The 16297-nt window shown below is 41.4% G+C and overlaps 1 protein-coding gene across 1 annotated transcript in view; it reads left to right on the top strand.

The window, feature by feature from the left end:
- The window catches only part of GSAP (gamma-secretase activating protein), a gene marked incomplete at its 5' end in the record, with an annotated part of 80665 nt that extends 65212 nt beyond the window's left edge, over nucleotides 1–15453 (top strand). The window contains 9 exons of the mRNA XM_023751020.1: nucleotides 272–333; nucleotides 3202–3297; nucleotides 5287–5357; nucleotides 5827–5921; nucleotides 11232–11351; nucleotides 12166–12227; nucleotides 13756–13857; nucleotides 14026–14125; nucleotides 14745–15453. Of these exons, the coding sequence (XP_023606788.1) occupies nucleotides 272–333; nucleotides 3202–3297; nucleotides 5287–5357; nucleotides 5827–5921; nucleotides 11232–11351; nucleotides 12166–12227; nucleotides 13756–13857; nucleotides 14026–14125; nucleotides 14745–14836 (800 nt within the window). The remainder of the gene's footprint in view (nucleotides 1–271; nucleotides 334–3201; nucleotides 3298–5286; nucleotides 5358–5826; nucleotides 5922–11231; nucleotides 11352–12165; nucleotides 12228–13755; nucleotides 13858–14025; nucleotides 14126–14744) is intronic.
- Between the last annotated feature and the right edge of the window lie 844 nt (nucleotides 15454–16297).

The raw sequence follows: 16297 nt of genomic DNA, 5'->3' as shown, positions 1-16297 counted from the left end.
TGTTGGGAGATGTGTTCCTTCTCCCTTCCTTCCTCCCTCCTTTGTTCTCTCTCACCCGGGTCTCGACCTGAATCTGCTGCCCAGAACTCTCTTGCAGTCACCTGAGTGAGAAGTTCAGCTTGCAGGAGTAGGTCACACTAACCTAGTGAAAATTTTTTATTTTATTTGGGAACTGTCATGTTTTCCCAGTGACTAAGAGAGGGGAAACCCAGGCGGATTCCATTTTTTTCCAGCCCATTTCCTGCTTGACAATTGCTCTGTTTTATTTCAGAGCCAAGAGTGACACCCCTCTTGCAGGAGGAAGACAGCCACCAGAGGCTGCTTGTGGGGCTGGTGAGTGGTCTGTGGGACACTGAGGTGGCAGCAAACCATGGGCTCCAAGAAGGGAGGAAAGTGCTAAGTTGTGCTTCTCATCCTGATCTTGTTTTTCATTCTTTCAACACAGAATTGTGTCCAGCCACTGTACGCCCTGTGTGTTCAGTGGTAAGGAACACCTATATGATTTCTGTCCTCTTGGAATTACAGTCTAGTGGGGGAGACACACTTTAGTCAATTACCCCATTATAAATATATAATTACGAAACATCATAAGGAAATGTACATTAAGAGTTTTTAAAATGAGGAAAAAGCAACGTCTCTGTGGCATTTGTATTTCTGGTTTAAAATAAAACAGAATAAAGTATTCTTTCTCAAGAAATCCTACTACTAGGGAGACCAAACAAATATAAAGCAAAATAAATTTATTAAAGATCAGAATTGGTAAATAACTCCATAATCTTTTAAAAGACTGATTAGAGACATCAGGAAAGTCTAATAAAATGTTTTTAATACTGTGCAAGCGTAGGAATGAGATAATCTACTAGATATGGCAAGTTAAAACATATGAGAACAGTATGTATAAATACACGTTCACACACTTCAAAATTCTAGTTGAACAAAGTATCCTTGGCAAATAGAATGATCAAACCTGAGCCAAGAAGAGTTAGAAGACCCGAAAGCACAATTACTGTAAAATAATTAGAAAAACATGCCAAAGATCATCTCCTAAAAGGCTGCAGTTATTTAATCAGCCTGTTCTTTCAAACTTTCGAGGACCAGGTAATTCTCATGGCATGTAAATTATTTTCAAAAAAAGATGGGAAGCGTCTTAATCACTTTAAAAAGCCAGCATAACCTTAAAACCAAAACTGACAATGGATAATCTAATACTAATTAATAGTCAACATCCTTCTTAATGGAATGTTGGAGGCATTTCTATTAAAATCAGAAATAAGTTAAGGATCATTGCCATTTTCACTAAAATTTTACATGGTTCTGGAAATTCCAGCCAATGCAATAAGAAACAGAAGTAATAGAAGATGCTAAGACTGTCTAATACTACAAACAAACAAAATAAACAACTGGGAAAATGAAAAATAAGGAACAAGTTAGTAAGCTGCTGATTCTATGTTTATTTTATCTTTTTTTTTAAAAAAGTCAGGATTAACCAGTTAGAAATAATAATGGAAAACAATATCCCGTTTACAAGTTATTAGCATCTAGGTTAATATTTATTAGCATCTAGATTAATAACATAAAATAAAAAAGCCAATAAAATGTCTCTGCCAGCAACTAAATGACTCAGTCGACACAGTAAAGAGGTGTAGGACTGTCATTAGCAGATATCTGACTGTGTTGTTGGTCTACATGGACAGCGACAATATGGTGCTTGTACAAAATAGTCAGTAGACTGTAGTTTAATTAGAATCTTTAGTATGATATGTGATTAGAATCTTTAGTGTATAATATGTATAAAAGTCAATGTGGAAAGAAATAATTTTTAAAAACTTAGTCAATGGTTATCTATTTGCGAAAGAAAAGTAAGTTAGATTCATCCTATCCCAAATACCACCACTTTATACCATAAAACAGCAATTTTCAACCTTTTTCATCTCAGGGCACACATAAACTAATTACTAAAATTCTGCAAAAACATAGTGTAATTTTGATTCATTCGCACTGGAGGCTATTGTGTTAACTGTTGTCATTTTTTATTTGACATTTGAACAATTTAAAAATTGTTGTGGCACATCAATTGAAAATCACTGCCATAAACCAATAGAAATATCAGATAGATAAAGGAGTAGGATATACAATATTTAACTATGTGAAAGAATTTGAATAAGTGGATAGTTAAATAGTTTTGAAATAAAGAAGGCCCTTTAGTGTGTTATTGAATATAGATATATAGGAAAAGATAGATTGAAAATTTAAACAGAAAAACAAAAGGCAAACGATAAATTTGGAAAAATTGTTTGTGATATTTGTGATAAATGATTAACATTTGGTGTATAAGTAAAGTTTATAGGTCAATACAAGAACAATACATCAGCCCGGCCAGCGTAGCTCAGTGGTTGAGCAATGACTATGAATCAGGAGGTCATGGTCAGGGCATATGCCTGGGTTGCAGGCTCTATCCCCAATGTGAGCGTGCAGGAGGCAGTCAATCAATGATTCTCTCTCATCATTGATGTTTCTCTCTCTCCCTTTCCCTTCCTCTCTGAAATCAATAAAAAAAATATTTTTAAAAAGAGCAACACATGAGAAGGGAAATGAATAAAGGCTGTGACCAATGATTTTTTGAAAGTAAATTTAGGTAAAAAATCTCAAGTCATGGGAAGGGAAGAAGAATTCCATTGCTATATTCAAATGACAAATAGAACAAGTGTTTTTACTTGCTTGTTTTTTATTGTCTATCAAATTGACAACAATTTAAAAATCATACCAGCAAAGTTCAGAGTACAGGGAGTTGGACAGCCTCATCCAGTGCAGTTGAGAATTAGTGTAACCACAATGATCTCTCCACAAACCTTAAGTGTGTGACCCAACAAATTCCATTTCTAGGAATTTAGTCTGACAAAATAACATGGTAAACGACTTTTGTTTGAGAATTTGTTGGAGAATTCTCACCAGGGCCTGGAGCTTGACTCTCAACTGCTCCCTGGGCTTTGGATGAATCAGAAATAGTTCCTCTTGAAAACGTTGGCACCCTGGATTTGTGCTCATCAGAGGAAGATTGAGGATTATGCATTTCTGCTGGTAGGATCTTTAGACCCAATATTTTCATATTAATAAGGAATGTTAATAAATGGATCCAACTCAAACCAGTTGCCAGTGTGAGTGGGTGGGTTGTGATTTATCTAATTTATATCCTGCTTTCAGATGGTGTCTGAACTAAAAGACCATCTTTCGAGACATCTACAGGGTGTGGAAAAGAAGAAAATTGAACAGATGGTTCTGGACTACAGTTCAAAACTGGTTGGTTTTGCTTTTTGTTTTCCATCCCCCAAAGCCCAGGTATATAATTCCTAGTATATTTTTCAAATTAGGTTTTTGGAGGTCTCCCATTCTCAAACCAGTATACTGGGTGCTATAGATTGAGGAAAGGGGGGGAAAAACACCTCAAAACAAAGAGAACTTGGTGTATTGCACAACCTTCCAATAGTGATTGTATGCTCATGAAGCCTAAACCAGTGATGAGTTTAGCATGGTTGCCTAATGTTCATATCTCATCTTGGCATTTTATTAAACAGTAGGTAATGATTTCTGTGCATGGAGGTTTATGTAAACATGAGAGAACTTGAAGTTCAATTCTTAATTAGCTCCCACAGTCCAATTAGGCCAGATTCCAGTTAGTTGTAGAAATACTACCACATTAGAATCTGCTGATGAGATTGGCAGCTCATCTACCAGATAGCCAGCCACTTACTGAAACCATGTAATCCAAATGAATGCCAGTTCATGTGTAAATAGAAGTGATGTTGTTAGACTGAATTCTAAAGCTGTATTGGGTCCTTTTATAAAGCATATGGAGTTGAAGCCTGACCCTGCTTAGAACCTAGAAATAATGTGCGAGGAAAAAAAATTAAAAGTACGTAGAAAGAGAAAGAACACTCCATTTTCCCAAGTTTGGGTAAGACCATTATGCAAATGAGCCATTGTGCAAATACATATTTTTGCATTGAACTCTGGAAGATTAAATTTATTAGATCGGACCCTCATTTAATTTCATGTTTTATTTTTAAAGTTTCTGCCTTCATTGTAATCATTAGTGTCTGTTTTTAAAAGAATGTCTTTGAACTTAATAGTTTTTAATGTATTAGGAGAGGTTGGTATTCTCATATACTGATATTTATAATCAGAGCATTGAAACTATCTTAAATAATTCACCCTTGAAGTGGAACTATACTGAGGGGCTGACTTTTATCGATGTGTTAGTGATCTTCCCCATGCTGATATTCACTTACTTTTTTAGTCTTTTAACTAATACCATACAACTATTTAACACATCTGCCTATCACCTTTACTTCTGTTGACTTTAGATTTCACCTTCCAAAGTATTAAGAGTTTTTGTTTAAATATTATTCTTCCCCATAGTTAACCTCATAAAAGTTTTGACACTAGTTTGTGTGAAACACTCCTGGAACACAATAGGACCTGAAATGGTACAGATGTAGTCTCAGGAAACTCAGTGCCCCTGACTTTCTGCCTCAGCAGTTACTGATTGAAGCCAAATCTGCCTGCCCCGGCCCAGCGGCCAACAGCCACATCTCCCAGGCTCCTCTCAGGAGGGTGGCTCAATAGCCTAAAACAAGTTCCAGAAATTTCTGCAGAACCTGGACATATTACGCATTATCTTACCTGATTTCAGCTCAAGAGAAACTGAGAATCTGTATAATTGAGAATAAATGGCGTTTGTCTGTGCCTGTAGGGAGACCCTGTCCTTTGCCCACACCTGCAGTGCTTGGATGCATGGCTGATAACTGCTTAGTGGAGGCTGTACTAGTATTGACACACTAGTAAAATGTTGAACCTGGGGACTTGAAACCAGTCTTACTCCACAGCCCATGCTCGGGACATCATGTTGTTCAGTATCGCCTTTCTCCTCACTGCCAGTGGTTGGCTGTTGCCACATAGCAGGCCTAGAGCAGACCCAGTTGCACTTGACCTTCACTGATGGACAAGGGCCTTTAATTGAGGGCCTGTTGGCCAGGCTGGGGGAGCTCAGCTGGGGCATGGCCCGCACAGACAGAGGGTGCTCTGTTGGACTCTGGGGTGCATTTTCAGTCTTTCCATTTGGGATTCCAGCGCCTCAGAGCTGACCTCAGAAAGGCTGGTTCTGTATCAGGCAACAGCCGGAGCGCCAGCTGCCCTGAACGTGCCTGTCAGAGCTGGGAAGCATAGCTGTGGGGCCCCTGAGGGGTGGGTGGGATGAGCAAAGATTGACAGATTGTCTTTCCCCTCCAGCTGGACGTCATTTGCCAAATACTGGAAACCAGTTGGAGGAAACATAATCTTCATCCCTGGGTTCTCCACTTGTACGCAAGTATTTCCCGTTCTTTTGTCATGGTGTGCAAAGAGCCAAAACAACTCTGATTGCTGCCTGCTTTCAAAGCCTTTTTGGAACTTACCAGTTGAAAGCAATTCTCACCAGTCCTGACACCATCTCTCTTAGTTCTGTGCTCAGTGTTTAAAGTTATGCCCCTATTATTTCACTCATCCTCTTTCCTGGCATGTGGCTGATGGTGAGAGGGGAGGGGCACATGAGTTAAGTACTACCAAGAAGGGGAATTGAAGTTAACATAATTAATTATGTGCCAACTCCCTGGTTAGATTCTAGGCTTTAGGCTGGTGGTCACCATCATATTTTTGAAGCTTTCTACAGGGGTAGCCTTTCACCATTTGTATGGATTCCATCTGTCTATGGTACTCAGAGCTACTGCTTAGACAAATGGAGTTTCAGAGCTGAGCTTCTTGGCTCACATGCTGCTTTGGTCCTTCCCCCAGCAACAGGCGGGCTAGTGCTGCTGAGTCTGCAGTCTTCCACATCATGACCAGGATTCTGGAAGCTACTAACAGTTTGTTTTTACCTCTGCCTCCTGGTAAGTCTTGGCTCTTTTACCCTTTGTTATAATTGATTTGTTCTTTCCTCTTCACATGGTCCCTAGATGAAGGCACATTATGACTTTAAGGATGAGACCTGCTGTGTCTGAGAAACTGTGTGCCTGGTGTCACTGTGAGAGAAGGGCCTGAGGTTGGTCTCTGCTCGCCAGATCGCCCCCAATTATTAAACTATACTGTAGTTTGTCAGTAACTTTAGGGAGCCCAGCTTGGTCCCCACGTAACTTTCTAGGATACTTTGAACCAGTGGAGCTGATTCAGGGAGATCTTTCTCTGATGTCTGTCAGCCTAGTTTATCTGAACAAGAAAGTTAACACAGAAGGAAGTGGGTCTGGCTGGGTGTCAAAATTGAACTGATTCTTATGTGCTTAGAAGCTGTACTTTACATTCCCATGGCTATTTTTTAATAACTGGCAATTTTTACTTAACCTTTAACCTTTTAATCCCTTAACCTTTTTCAACTATCCCCTTGATCCCCCTCCCATCTGGCAGCCATCAGTTTGCTCTCTGTATCTATGAGCTTGTTTCTGTTTTGTTCGTTTGCTTATTTTGTTTTATAGATTCCACATATAAATGAAATCATTTGTCTTTCTCTGCCTGACTTATTTCACTTAGCATAATACCTTCTAGTACTATTCATGTTGTTGCAAATGGCAAAAATTCATTCTTTTTTATAGCTGAGTAATATTCCATTGTTTATATGGACCACATCTTCTTTATCCATTCCTATCATCTTTTTTATCCATTCATCTATTGATGGACACTTAGGCTGCTTCTATACCATGGTTATTGTAAATAATGCTTCAATGAACATGGGGCACACATATCTTTTCAAATTAGTGTTTTGGGTTTCTTCAAATAAATACCCAGAAGTGGAATTTCTGGGTCATATGTTAGATCCATTTTTAAATTTTTTGAGGAACCTCCATACTGTTTTCCACAGTGACTGCACAAATTTATAATCCCACCAACAGTGCACAAAGGTTTCCTTTTCTCCACATTCTTGCCAACACTTGTTGTTATGTTGATTTATTGATCATATGTCAGCCAGTTTAATTTATTCATATATAGCTAGCCATTCACCCATCATTAATTGATTCCTTTATTCATTCATCTTAAGCCAACATGTATAGAGTACCTATAGTACTTTGTTCCAAGTACTTTTACATAAATTAGCACATTTAATTTTCATAACAATCCTGAGTAATAGGAGCTTAAATTGAACCACATTAAATATTTGACCAACACAAATGGCACTTTTGTATGGTTTCACTTAATATTATTCCCATTTACAGATGGTGATGTTGAGGCACAGCAAGTTTAAGAATAACTTGCCTAAAGTCACACAGCTATTAGGCAACAGAGCCAGTATTGAAATCCAGGCACTCTGGCTCCAAATTCTGGGCTTTTAATTACTGTTCTGTTGCTACCTTTTGAATTTTATAATCCAGTTGAATTAGTTGATGCTCAAACTTTGGCTATTTATGGGCCCAGAAAATCCCTATAGCATCTGAAATTCTCTGGATCTGTGACATATCTAATATGGTATGGAATCCTTTATGCTTTCTCTATCCATACACCTTATCTTATTAGGTCTGCATGTAGTGAGGGTACAAAGCAGGTTTCTTTTGAGTTTGTAGAAATCTGAAAGTGGCCATGTATGAGGAGAAGAGATGGCTTTAAATTATTCCAATGGAATATGAATTGTGAGGAGCCCTCTAGAAAGAGTGAAGGGATTTCATGAAAACTGTATATGGCTTCCTGGCTTAAATTCTTAATTATTTATGATTAACATGAAAGACTTAGTAGAGGGATGAATTGACACTTTCACATTTGTTCACCCTGGGTGTTCAAGCTCCTTTTGTAAATAAATGAACTTGACTTGCTGGGGACAGTATTATTCTTGGGAGATCGTAAAAACTCATTCACTTTCTGCAGAACATTGCATTCTTTCACAGGGATGGATAAGGAGGGAAACCAGGAAAATGTTATCCGTAGTGACTGAGAATTATTTTAAGTAGACTTAACAGCTTGTGTACATGGGTTAAGTAAGGAAGAGCAGTTTCTATCCTTTTTCTATCTTTAAAAAAATATATTTTTTGTTGATTTCAGACAGGAAGGGAGAGGGAGAGATAGAAACATCAATGATGGGAGAGAATCATTGATGGGCTGCCTCCTGCATGCCCCCTACTGGGGATCGAGCCCACAACCTGGGCATGTGCCCAGATTGGAAATCGAACCATGACCTCCTGGTTAATAGGTGGATGCTCAGCCACTGAGCCATATTGGCCAGGCATATCCTTTTTCTCTTAAATGTTTGTTTCCCTCATGTGACATGGAAATGGAAGTGAAGTGACACTGAATCATGTGTGTGTACAGACGTGTGTATAAGTACAGGGTGTTTTTTCATTTACATGTGTCAGTGTGCATGCTTTCCAGGCCTCCTAGAGTAGAGGAAACCGAGTTTCACATGTCAGAAACATGTAACCTGAATTGGTTAAAGAAGAAAAAGAATGGGATCCACAAAAAGGAAGTCATGGTTTAGAGCTGGAGCATTTGCAGTTTAAAGGGCACCTGTGTCCCCCTTGCTGGCCAGAGGAGGCCAGGACATCTGGAGGACGAGGACAAGAGTTGGCTGGAAAAGTTCTTTTTTGGAACCAATGCCTACTTTTAGCTAGTTTTTCCTGTTGCCAGCGCTGACATGCAGAGAGGAGGCCAAGAATGGACTGTTGAACTTGGGCCCGTGCCCTAGGGACAGAGGACGAAGGGTCATCAGGGATATTTAGGACATGGACACAGGGCTGGAGAGGAATTTTAAGTCCAGAAAATCTATAGAACTTCTAAACTTTTTAAAAATATATATATTTTATTGATTTTTTACAGAGAGGAAGGGAAGGGGATAGAGAGTTAGAAACATGGATGAGAGAGAAACATCCATCAGCTGCCTCCTGCACAACCCCCACTGGGGATGTGCCCGCAACCAAGGTACATGCCCTTGACCGGAATCGAACCCGGGACCCCTCAGTCCGCAGGCCGACGCTCTATCCACTGAGCCAAACCGGTTACGGCGTAGAACTTCTAAACTTTTATTCAGAAATAATTTCATAACTTTTTTTTAAATCTTGGGAAGAATGTCCAAACCCATTAGAAGAACCTTATGTTGTTAATTAGCTAGTAAAATTATGATTTTCTCTTTTGGATCCAGGGGAGCTAGTGGACTCATCCATTGCTAGCCCAGCAACATCTGCTTGTGGGCAGAGCCTGCATTTTATCTGACCCTCGATGTTGCCAGGACTTGGGACTTGAGTTCCTCACTGCTCATGATTTACACACACACACACACACACACACACAGAGGGAGGGGGGGAGGGAGGGAGGGAGGGAGGGAGGGAGGGAGGGGGAGAGAGAGAGAGAGAGAGAGAGAGAGAGAGAGAGAGAGAGAGAGAGAGAATGAACTCCATGATTTGTCTGAATGCAAGTCCCTGCTCTTTGGGTATCATTTCTTTGTCATGTCAACTCCCAGGACTAGGCTAGGATTCTTTGTCATTTGCTGCCCACTTCCAATCAGTTTCCAAGCGTCTCCCATCCCTGCCCTCATTGCCTCCTGCCCAGGTTCATGCAATTGCCTCCCGACAGGTCTTCATACCCCTTGTAGCAAACTGTTACTCTACCTCCTTCTTGCCATTTTAATATTCCAAAAGTAAAGCTCAATCCTCTTTCCAGGCTGCTTAAAAACTTTCAGTGCCTCCCCCAAGCCTACTAAAGAATAAATTCCTTGCTGCCATTCAGCATTCAACCCGTCACATTTACTCAGAGCACCCTGCACTTTTCTTTCATAGACCTGGTCACGTTAAAAAATAGATATTGATTTTTTTGGTAATTATTTGATTTTCTCTCTCCTCTCAGACTGGAAGGTGGATGGGAGCAGTTGCCCCTGTTTTGCTCATTGGTGTACGCCCAGCCCCTTGCATGGTATACAGAAGGGATTTGTCAAGTCAGCCTTTCCAACCTCACCTCCTGTCATTCCTGTCCTCCACCTGATTCCAGCTCAGCCGGATCAATGAATGTTTTCTGAACATGCCCCATACTCTCTTACCTTTGGGCTCCTGTTCTTATTGTTCTATTAACACAGCTACCGATGATGGGGGCTGGGTTATGTTACAGTAGAAGCCTAGGTTAATGCCCCACAGCCTGTGTGCAAATTTCAACTCTGACACTTACTATTTATATGATCCTGAGCAAGTCTCCCAGTTCCCGTGAACCTCGGCTTCTCCATTTAAAGCTGTCCCCCCTTCATGGGGCTGTGTGAGGACCAAGTAAGCCAGTGGGTAGGTGGACGGCCTCACTACACGTTTGGTATTAGCCACTGTTATTATCCCATGGGCGCTCCTTAGACCAGCTCTGGTTCTCAGGACAGCCCTGTGAGAAAGGTCGTGGCGGCTCCATTGGAAGGACGCAGAAACGGAGGCTCGCAGAGGTTTAGCTGCCCCAGCTAGTAAGCAGGTGGCAGGACTCCAGCCTCAGGCTACTCGCACAAACATGGCTTTTTCTGCTGTCTCCCCCCTGTGTCCTCCTGCCTCATTTCCACCCCCAGGAATCACATCTACCCTTCACAGCTCCCCTCAGATGCCACTTTTCCAAGAGGGCTTGTCTGATTCTTTCCTGGTCTGATGTCTTCTCCCATGGGTGCTATTTTTATCATTTATTGTTAATAGTGCAAGTTTGAGGAGCCTACCCATGATACTCAGGTTTTGGAGAGCCTTCCTCTCTATTGGCTTCCTATAGATTTACTATCTGACCATGTTGTTTTAATTCTTCTTTTATAATAAATAATTTAGTCCAAGCAGACCCCAAAGGCATACCTGGAGACCGGGCATATAAGCTGGCTCCTTCTGGGTCAGATTTTTTTCCTCTTTAGCAAAATGGTCCCTATCCATCAGCCTTTCGCTGGGCATGTGGAGTCTGAAGGTCTCCTGTTAACTGTTCTCCTTTGCCATCTTACCGTAGCATTGCCAACTGCTAAACTGTAAAACCATTTCTCATCGAGCCGTCTTGCACACCTTTCCTCTTTTTTGCTTAGGGATGGACACAGGTGAAGGTAATACAGACTTGCTGGGAACTTATATGTCCAGCACAATGCTTAGTCTTGGTAATGCGTAGCCTTGTCTTCCAGCAGCATTTCGTGGACTCTAGGAGCCAAGCACTGAGCTAAGCGCTTTATGAACACCGTTGTGTTCATTCTGCCTGAGATGCTGGCTGACCGTTGTACCCTCCCGCATCTCTCCTCCTAGGTTTTCACACTCTGCACACGATCCTGGGCGTCCGCTGTCTCCCTTTGCATAACCTGCTGCATTACATTGATAGCGGGGTGCTGCTCCTCACAGAAACGGCTGTCACGAGGCTCATGCAAGGTAAGAGGCTCCGAGGCTCCGCGCTTTCCTGTCTGGGCACCTCCAGGCCTGGCTTCCCGGTGGTGCCACCTGTGTGGCCAGGGCCCAGCAGTACTCGGAAGGGCCCATGCTTACGGTAATGCTTTGCATGACATCTTGAAATTCTTAGTATTGAACAGGGCTCCTCATTTTTTTTTTTTTCGGTCATGCAGCTGGCCCTTCTGAGTGCAGTTCATTTCCTGGAACCATCCTTTGGGCTAATTTAAAGAGTCTTCCCCCTTCGGGAGACCCCACATGACTTCTCAGTCCACACACAGCTATTCGACTCCTTTACTGGACACGAGGGCACTCGAGGACAGGAGCCTCGGAAGGCGTGTTTCTTAAGAAGTCACGGAATGGCTTATTTTCAGCTGATTAACACGATCCTTGCAAAGCCAGACTTGAAATTGCCAGAAAAATCAATGAGAAATGCCGTGCTTATATGATGTTGAAGTTTAAATGTGGTCTGTAGTATAACCGCTCTCACCTAACTGATTCAGTTGTGGTATTTTACAGATGAGTTTTGTTCATATATGTTGAAGTATTTCCCATTCTTCAAGGTACCTTCTGTTTTCAGTTAGTAAAATTGTTTTCTGACTAGCAGCCTGCTCCAGAGCCATGTCCCATGATATAGAGAAACCGTTTCCTTTAAACAACCCTTTTGTTCAGACAGACACAATGCTTAATACAAAGGTTGGGAGATGTGTTATCAGGATGAACCACTGAAGTACTAGTCGCCTGATCAGATATTCAAATGGAGATTTCTGGTTTGTCTGTCACTCTGACTTTCTTGTAGATCTGGACAACACAGAGAAAAATGAGAAACTGAAATTCAGCATCGTTGTGCGGCTTCCTCCGGTAATCCTGAATCCCATTTTATTTTCTCCCTGAGCCTTGGCATGAACCTCCTTCAAGTTCTTCTTGCAAAAGGAGCATTTACTTGATTTGGGCTGAAGTCAGTTGAATTGTTTCACTTTTCAGCTCCTGCCAAGAAACCCCATCCATCCCCACGCTCTGCCGCGGTCGGCTGGGCCTGCGAGGCCCTCGCGCCTCTGGCTCGGCTCTGGCTTGGCACAGCCCACCCCACACACTTAGCCATTTTCTTCTCTTAGGAAACCGCTCTAATATTTACATCTGGGAGTCAGGGGAGGGAGAGGGGAAACATGTGCTTTTGGCTTCTAAACTGATAAGAAATTTAAATACAGGTGAGGTCAGAAGGTCCTGGAACTGAATTTCCTCCTCCTGCGGTTTCCACCAGGGCTGGAAAACATTCCTGGGTGGAAGGAAGAACGAGAAACATGAGGGACCTGAAAGCATTATGAAGACACTCCTTGTTTTTGTGGGGAATCGTAGCTCTTGGATTTAAAAATACTATGAAAATATGAAATTCCACAGCAAGGTCTTCAGAGCCTCGACTCTGAGAACTCTGACCCTGGGCGCCAGGGCCAGCCCTGCGTGCTGTTTACATACCTTGAGCCCTTGCATCTCTGGCACGATCCTCCCACGGAGGGGTGTTGTTGCCTTTCTGGACCGAATGGGCTTGCTTTGTAACGCCCTCTCCCCCTTGCAGGCTTACTGAAGCAAAGGCGAGAAGAGAAAACAAAGCATGTTTTCCATGGCTGGATCTCTCAGGGGATTGTCTCTGAACATTTATTTTGGTCTTTAAATGAGATTTTTTTTTTTTGCCTCATATTCTCAGGGAATTAAAATTTCCTGGGCAAGACATTGGCAGAGAATATGCCTATAACCTTTCGTTTCCTATCAAAACATCGCCTGGAGTTGGCATGCAGGACCCCAGCTTTGAAGAGTAGCGGATGAACTCCATTTCAGAAAAAGAGTTTGGCAACATCAGTGTATAAACTGCTTTCTCAGGGTTGCATTGAAGGGAGTATTTACCCAAAATTCAGAAGCATACCTCCGAGGAAATGGCCTTTTTCCAAAGGTCGTTAAGCATAAAGGGCCTTTTAGACTAACTGGTGACTTTGGAAATATTTTTAAAATTATGAATAGATTTAAGGTACATTTACTTAATATAGTGTGAGCTATATTCTCCTCTATATGTTTTTCCATCCATGTATTTTTATAATTGACTTTATTTTCTTTAGAGTAGTTTAGGGTTCACAGCAAAATTGGGTGGAAGTCATAGAGCTTTTCCATCCTCCCCCCACCCCCACACATGCATGGCCTCCCCCCCCCCCATCAACATCCCCACAGAATGTCCATTTATTACAATTCCTGAACCTGCATCACAACCATCCGAAGTCCACAGTCAGCATTAGGGTTCACTCTTGGTGGTGTTCATTCTATGAATTTGGCCATCATTATAGTGTCGTACTTGCACTGCCCTAAAAATCCTCCTTGACCTGCTTTTCCATTTACATCATAGCTCATTGGTCAGAAGATCTGCCGACTTTGGGACCATCCTATGAGTTCTAATATTATTTCCCGGAACCATGTGAGACGGTTGCTTCAGAACTATAAGAAGCAGGTGAGCCAGTGTGAGAGCGCAGCCCCACTAAATGTTTCCTGGATCCTGTTTGCCCATGTCAGCTTACCTATATGGACTGCAATTGTAGTTATTACCGCCCCCCCCTTTTTTTAAAGTCTGTGCTGGTTTTGGATAATCAACTAACACCAGAAGTGGTTTCCTTTTTAGCCTCAAAGTTCTATGACTGACAAGTCGTCATTCAGTGTGGAATTTCTGCCTCTGAACTACTTCATTGAAACACTGACAGAGATAGAGTCCTCCAATCAAGGTAATTCACTCCTCTGGCCTCAGAGTTTTCCCTTGGCACATCAGTCAGTGCCTATTTACACCCCTGTACCTTGTTCTTTCCAAAATATTCCTTACTTATAAGTAGGTCCTTACTGCACTTGGTTTTAACTAGCAATACACAACTTACCTGGAGCAAATTACCTAAAGGAATGATCACCTCTGAAATTTTTTAAAAAATGTATTTTATTGTTTCTTTACAGAGAAGAAGGGAGAGAGTTAAAAACATCGATGAGAGAGAAACATCGATCAGCTGCCTCCTGCACACCCCCTACTGGGGCTGTGCCCGCAACCAAGGTACATGCCCTTGACTGGAATCGAACCTGGGACCCTTCAGTCCGCAGGCTGACGCTCTATCCACTGAACCAAACTGGTCAGGGCTCCTCTGAATTTTTAAAAGGGTTTAAGATGTTAAAAACCCATTTGGTTGATGCACATGGCCTTTCCTGGTTCAGAGGTTTAGTAAGTTTTAACAGCCCATTCTCAGAACAATGTATTTTACTGAAATATAAAATAATTATGATTTCAAAGAGCCGTGGGCACAGCATTATAAATGCCACATAGTTTCATAGTAACTCTTTTCTCTTTCTCTCTCTTTCCAGGCCTGGATGCTTTTATAGGACATGACAACGTGGATGCAAAATTTGTGGAGGAAGCAGCTCTGAAACACACCACAATGCTTTTAGGCTTATAAAAAAGAAAATATAATTGTGTCAGCTTCCAAGTTTTACTCTTGCTCATTAGCTCTACTTCTACTGAGAATTCTCTAGCAATATTTGAAACTGGTTACCAAAATCAGAATGCATTGTTGAGCCATCTGAACGTCAGTTTGGTACTTGTTCAGACTGAAGTCAACTGCTGTCCCTCATCCCAGTTTTGGACAGCTGATGACAGCCACGTGTGGAGACATGACAGCCAGCCCCGGAGGCAGGCAGTGGCATAAAGGATGCTCTTCCTAGTGGCCACATAGGCCCAAAGCTGGTTTCTGTCGCACTCGGAAATAATCTATGCTTTAAAAATGTAGGGACTAGTGTGTAGAAAAACAAAAACTAGTAAGTGTCATTGAAAATAACGTATGACAAGTGGAAAAATTAAATGTATGTGTGAAGAGGATAGTTTTAAAAAAACTGAATTTGGACTAAGTCAAATCTGCTATTTCCAGTATAGAAAAATTTGTAACATACAGCAATTTGTACATACTGTCTATTCAGAGTAAGATTTTACTTTTTGTTATGGTTCAGATGGAACTGTATTTAATGTGTTTAAGCTTTTTTATATTTATAAAAGTTTGATTTAGAAATAACTTATCATTAAAAAAAGAAACCAAAAAACACTGTAAGTTTTGGCCTGACTCTTTTGTCATTTCTACATAGACTTTATAGTCCAGCCAGGAATCATGAGTCTATGAACATGTTCCCCTAAAGTCCCCCATGACATCTAACTAGTTCTCCCACTTCCCCCTACCGCCCCCGCCCCCCTCCCGGTCTACAGTGACTTAATTCTGACCCATGTATACAGTTGCTGCCTGGGGTCAGCCCATGACCCTTTGCTAGTTTCTTTTCACATTATTTCCCTCAGTGAACCTGTAAAATTTTAATCATCAGAAATATCACTAGCTGGTATAATAATTCAAGTTCTTTTCTAAAATGATCATTGTATTTTAAAAATTGTCCTCTCCTACAGAATTCCCCTTTTTGGTTAAATACTTCATGGTCACTGAGGCTCAAAATCTTGGAGCCATATGAGCAAGGCAGTGCTGATCTTTTTCTCTTTGTAAGGTCATTATTTTTCATTCCTTACCCTTTTCTTTTCACACCTGGCTTGTGCCTGTCACTTTCTAAGGTCTAATTCAACTGACTTATATTTGAGATAAACACTAGCTCGATCCTGTCCTACTCCTTCAATAACTTGCCATTCATTATACGATACAATTCAAACTCACGTTTGAAATCACAGGATAAAATGCAAACTCCCCCTAATCCTGCTTATACAGTTCCCCAATATGAACATTCTGTTCCAGCCAGGCCCGTTCACTGGGCCTGGAGCACAACTTTTGTCTTTTTACTTCAAAGCCTTGCTTAGGCTATTTCCCCCACCTGGATCCCCTCTTCACCTATTAAAATCTTCTCTGTGAGAAGTTCCCTCTGACTGACCT

This window comes from Myotis lucifugus, unplaced genomic scaffold (assembly GCF_000147115.1).
Source record: "Myotis lucifugus unplaced genomic scaffold, Myoluc2.0 scaffold_18, whole genome shotgun sequence".
Taxonomy (NCBI): Eukaryota; Metazoa; Chordata; class Mammalia; order Chiroptera; family Vespertilionidae; genus Myotis; species Myotis lucifugus.
Note: the sequence above shows the minus strand (reverse complement) of the source record. Positions and strands in the feature narration are given on the sequence as shown.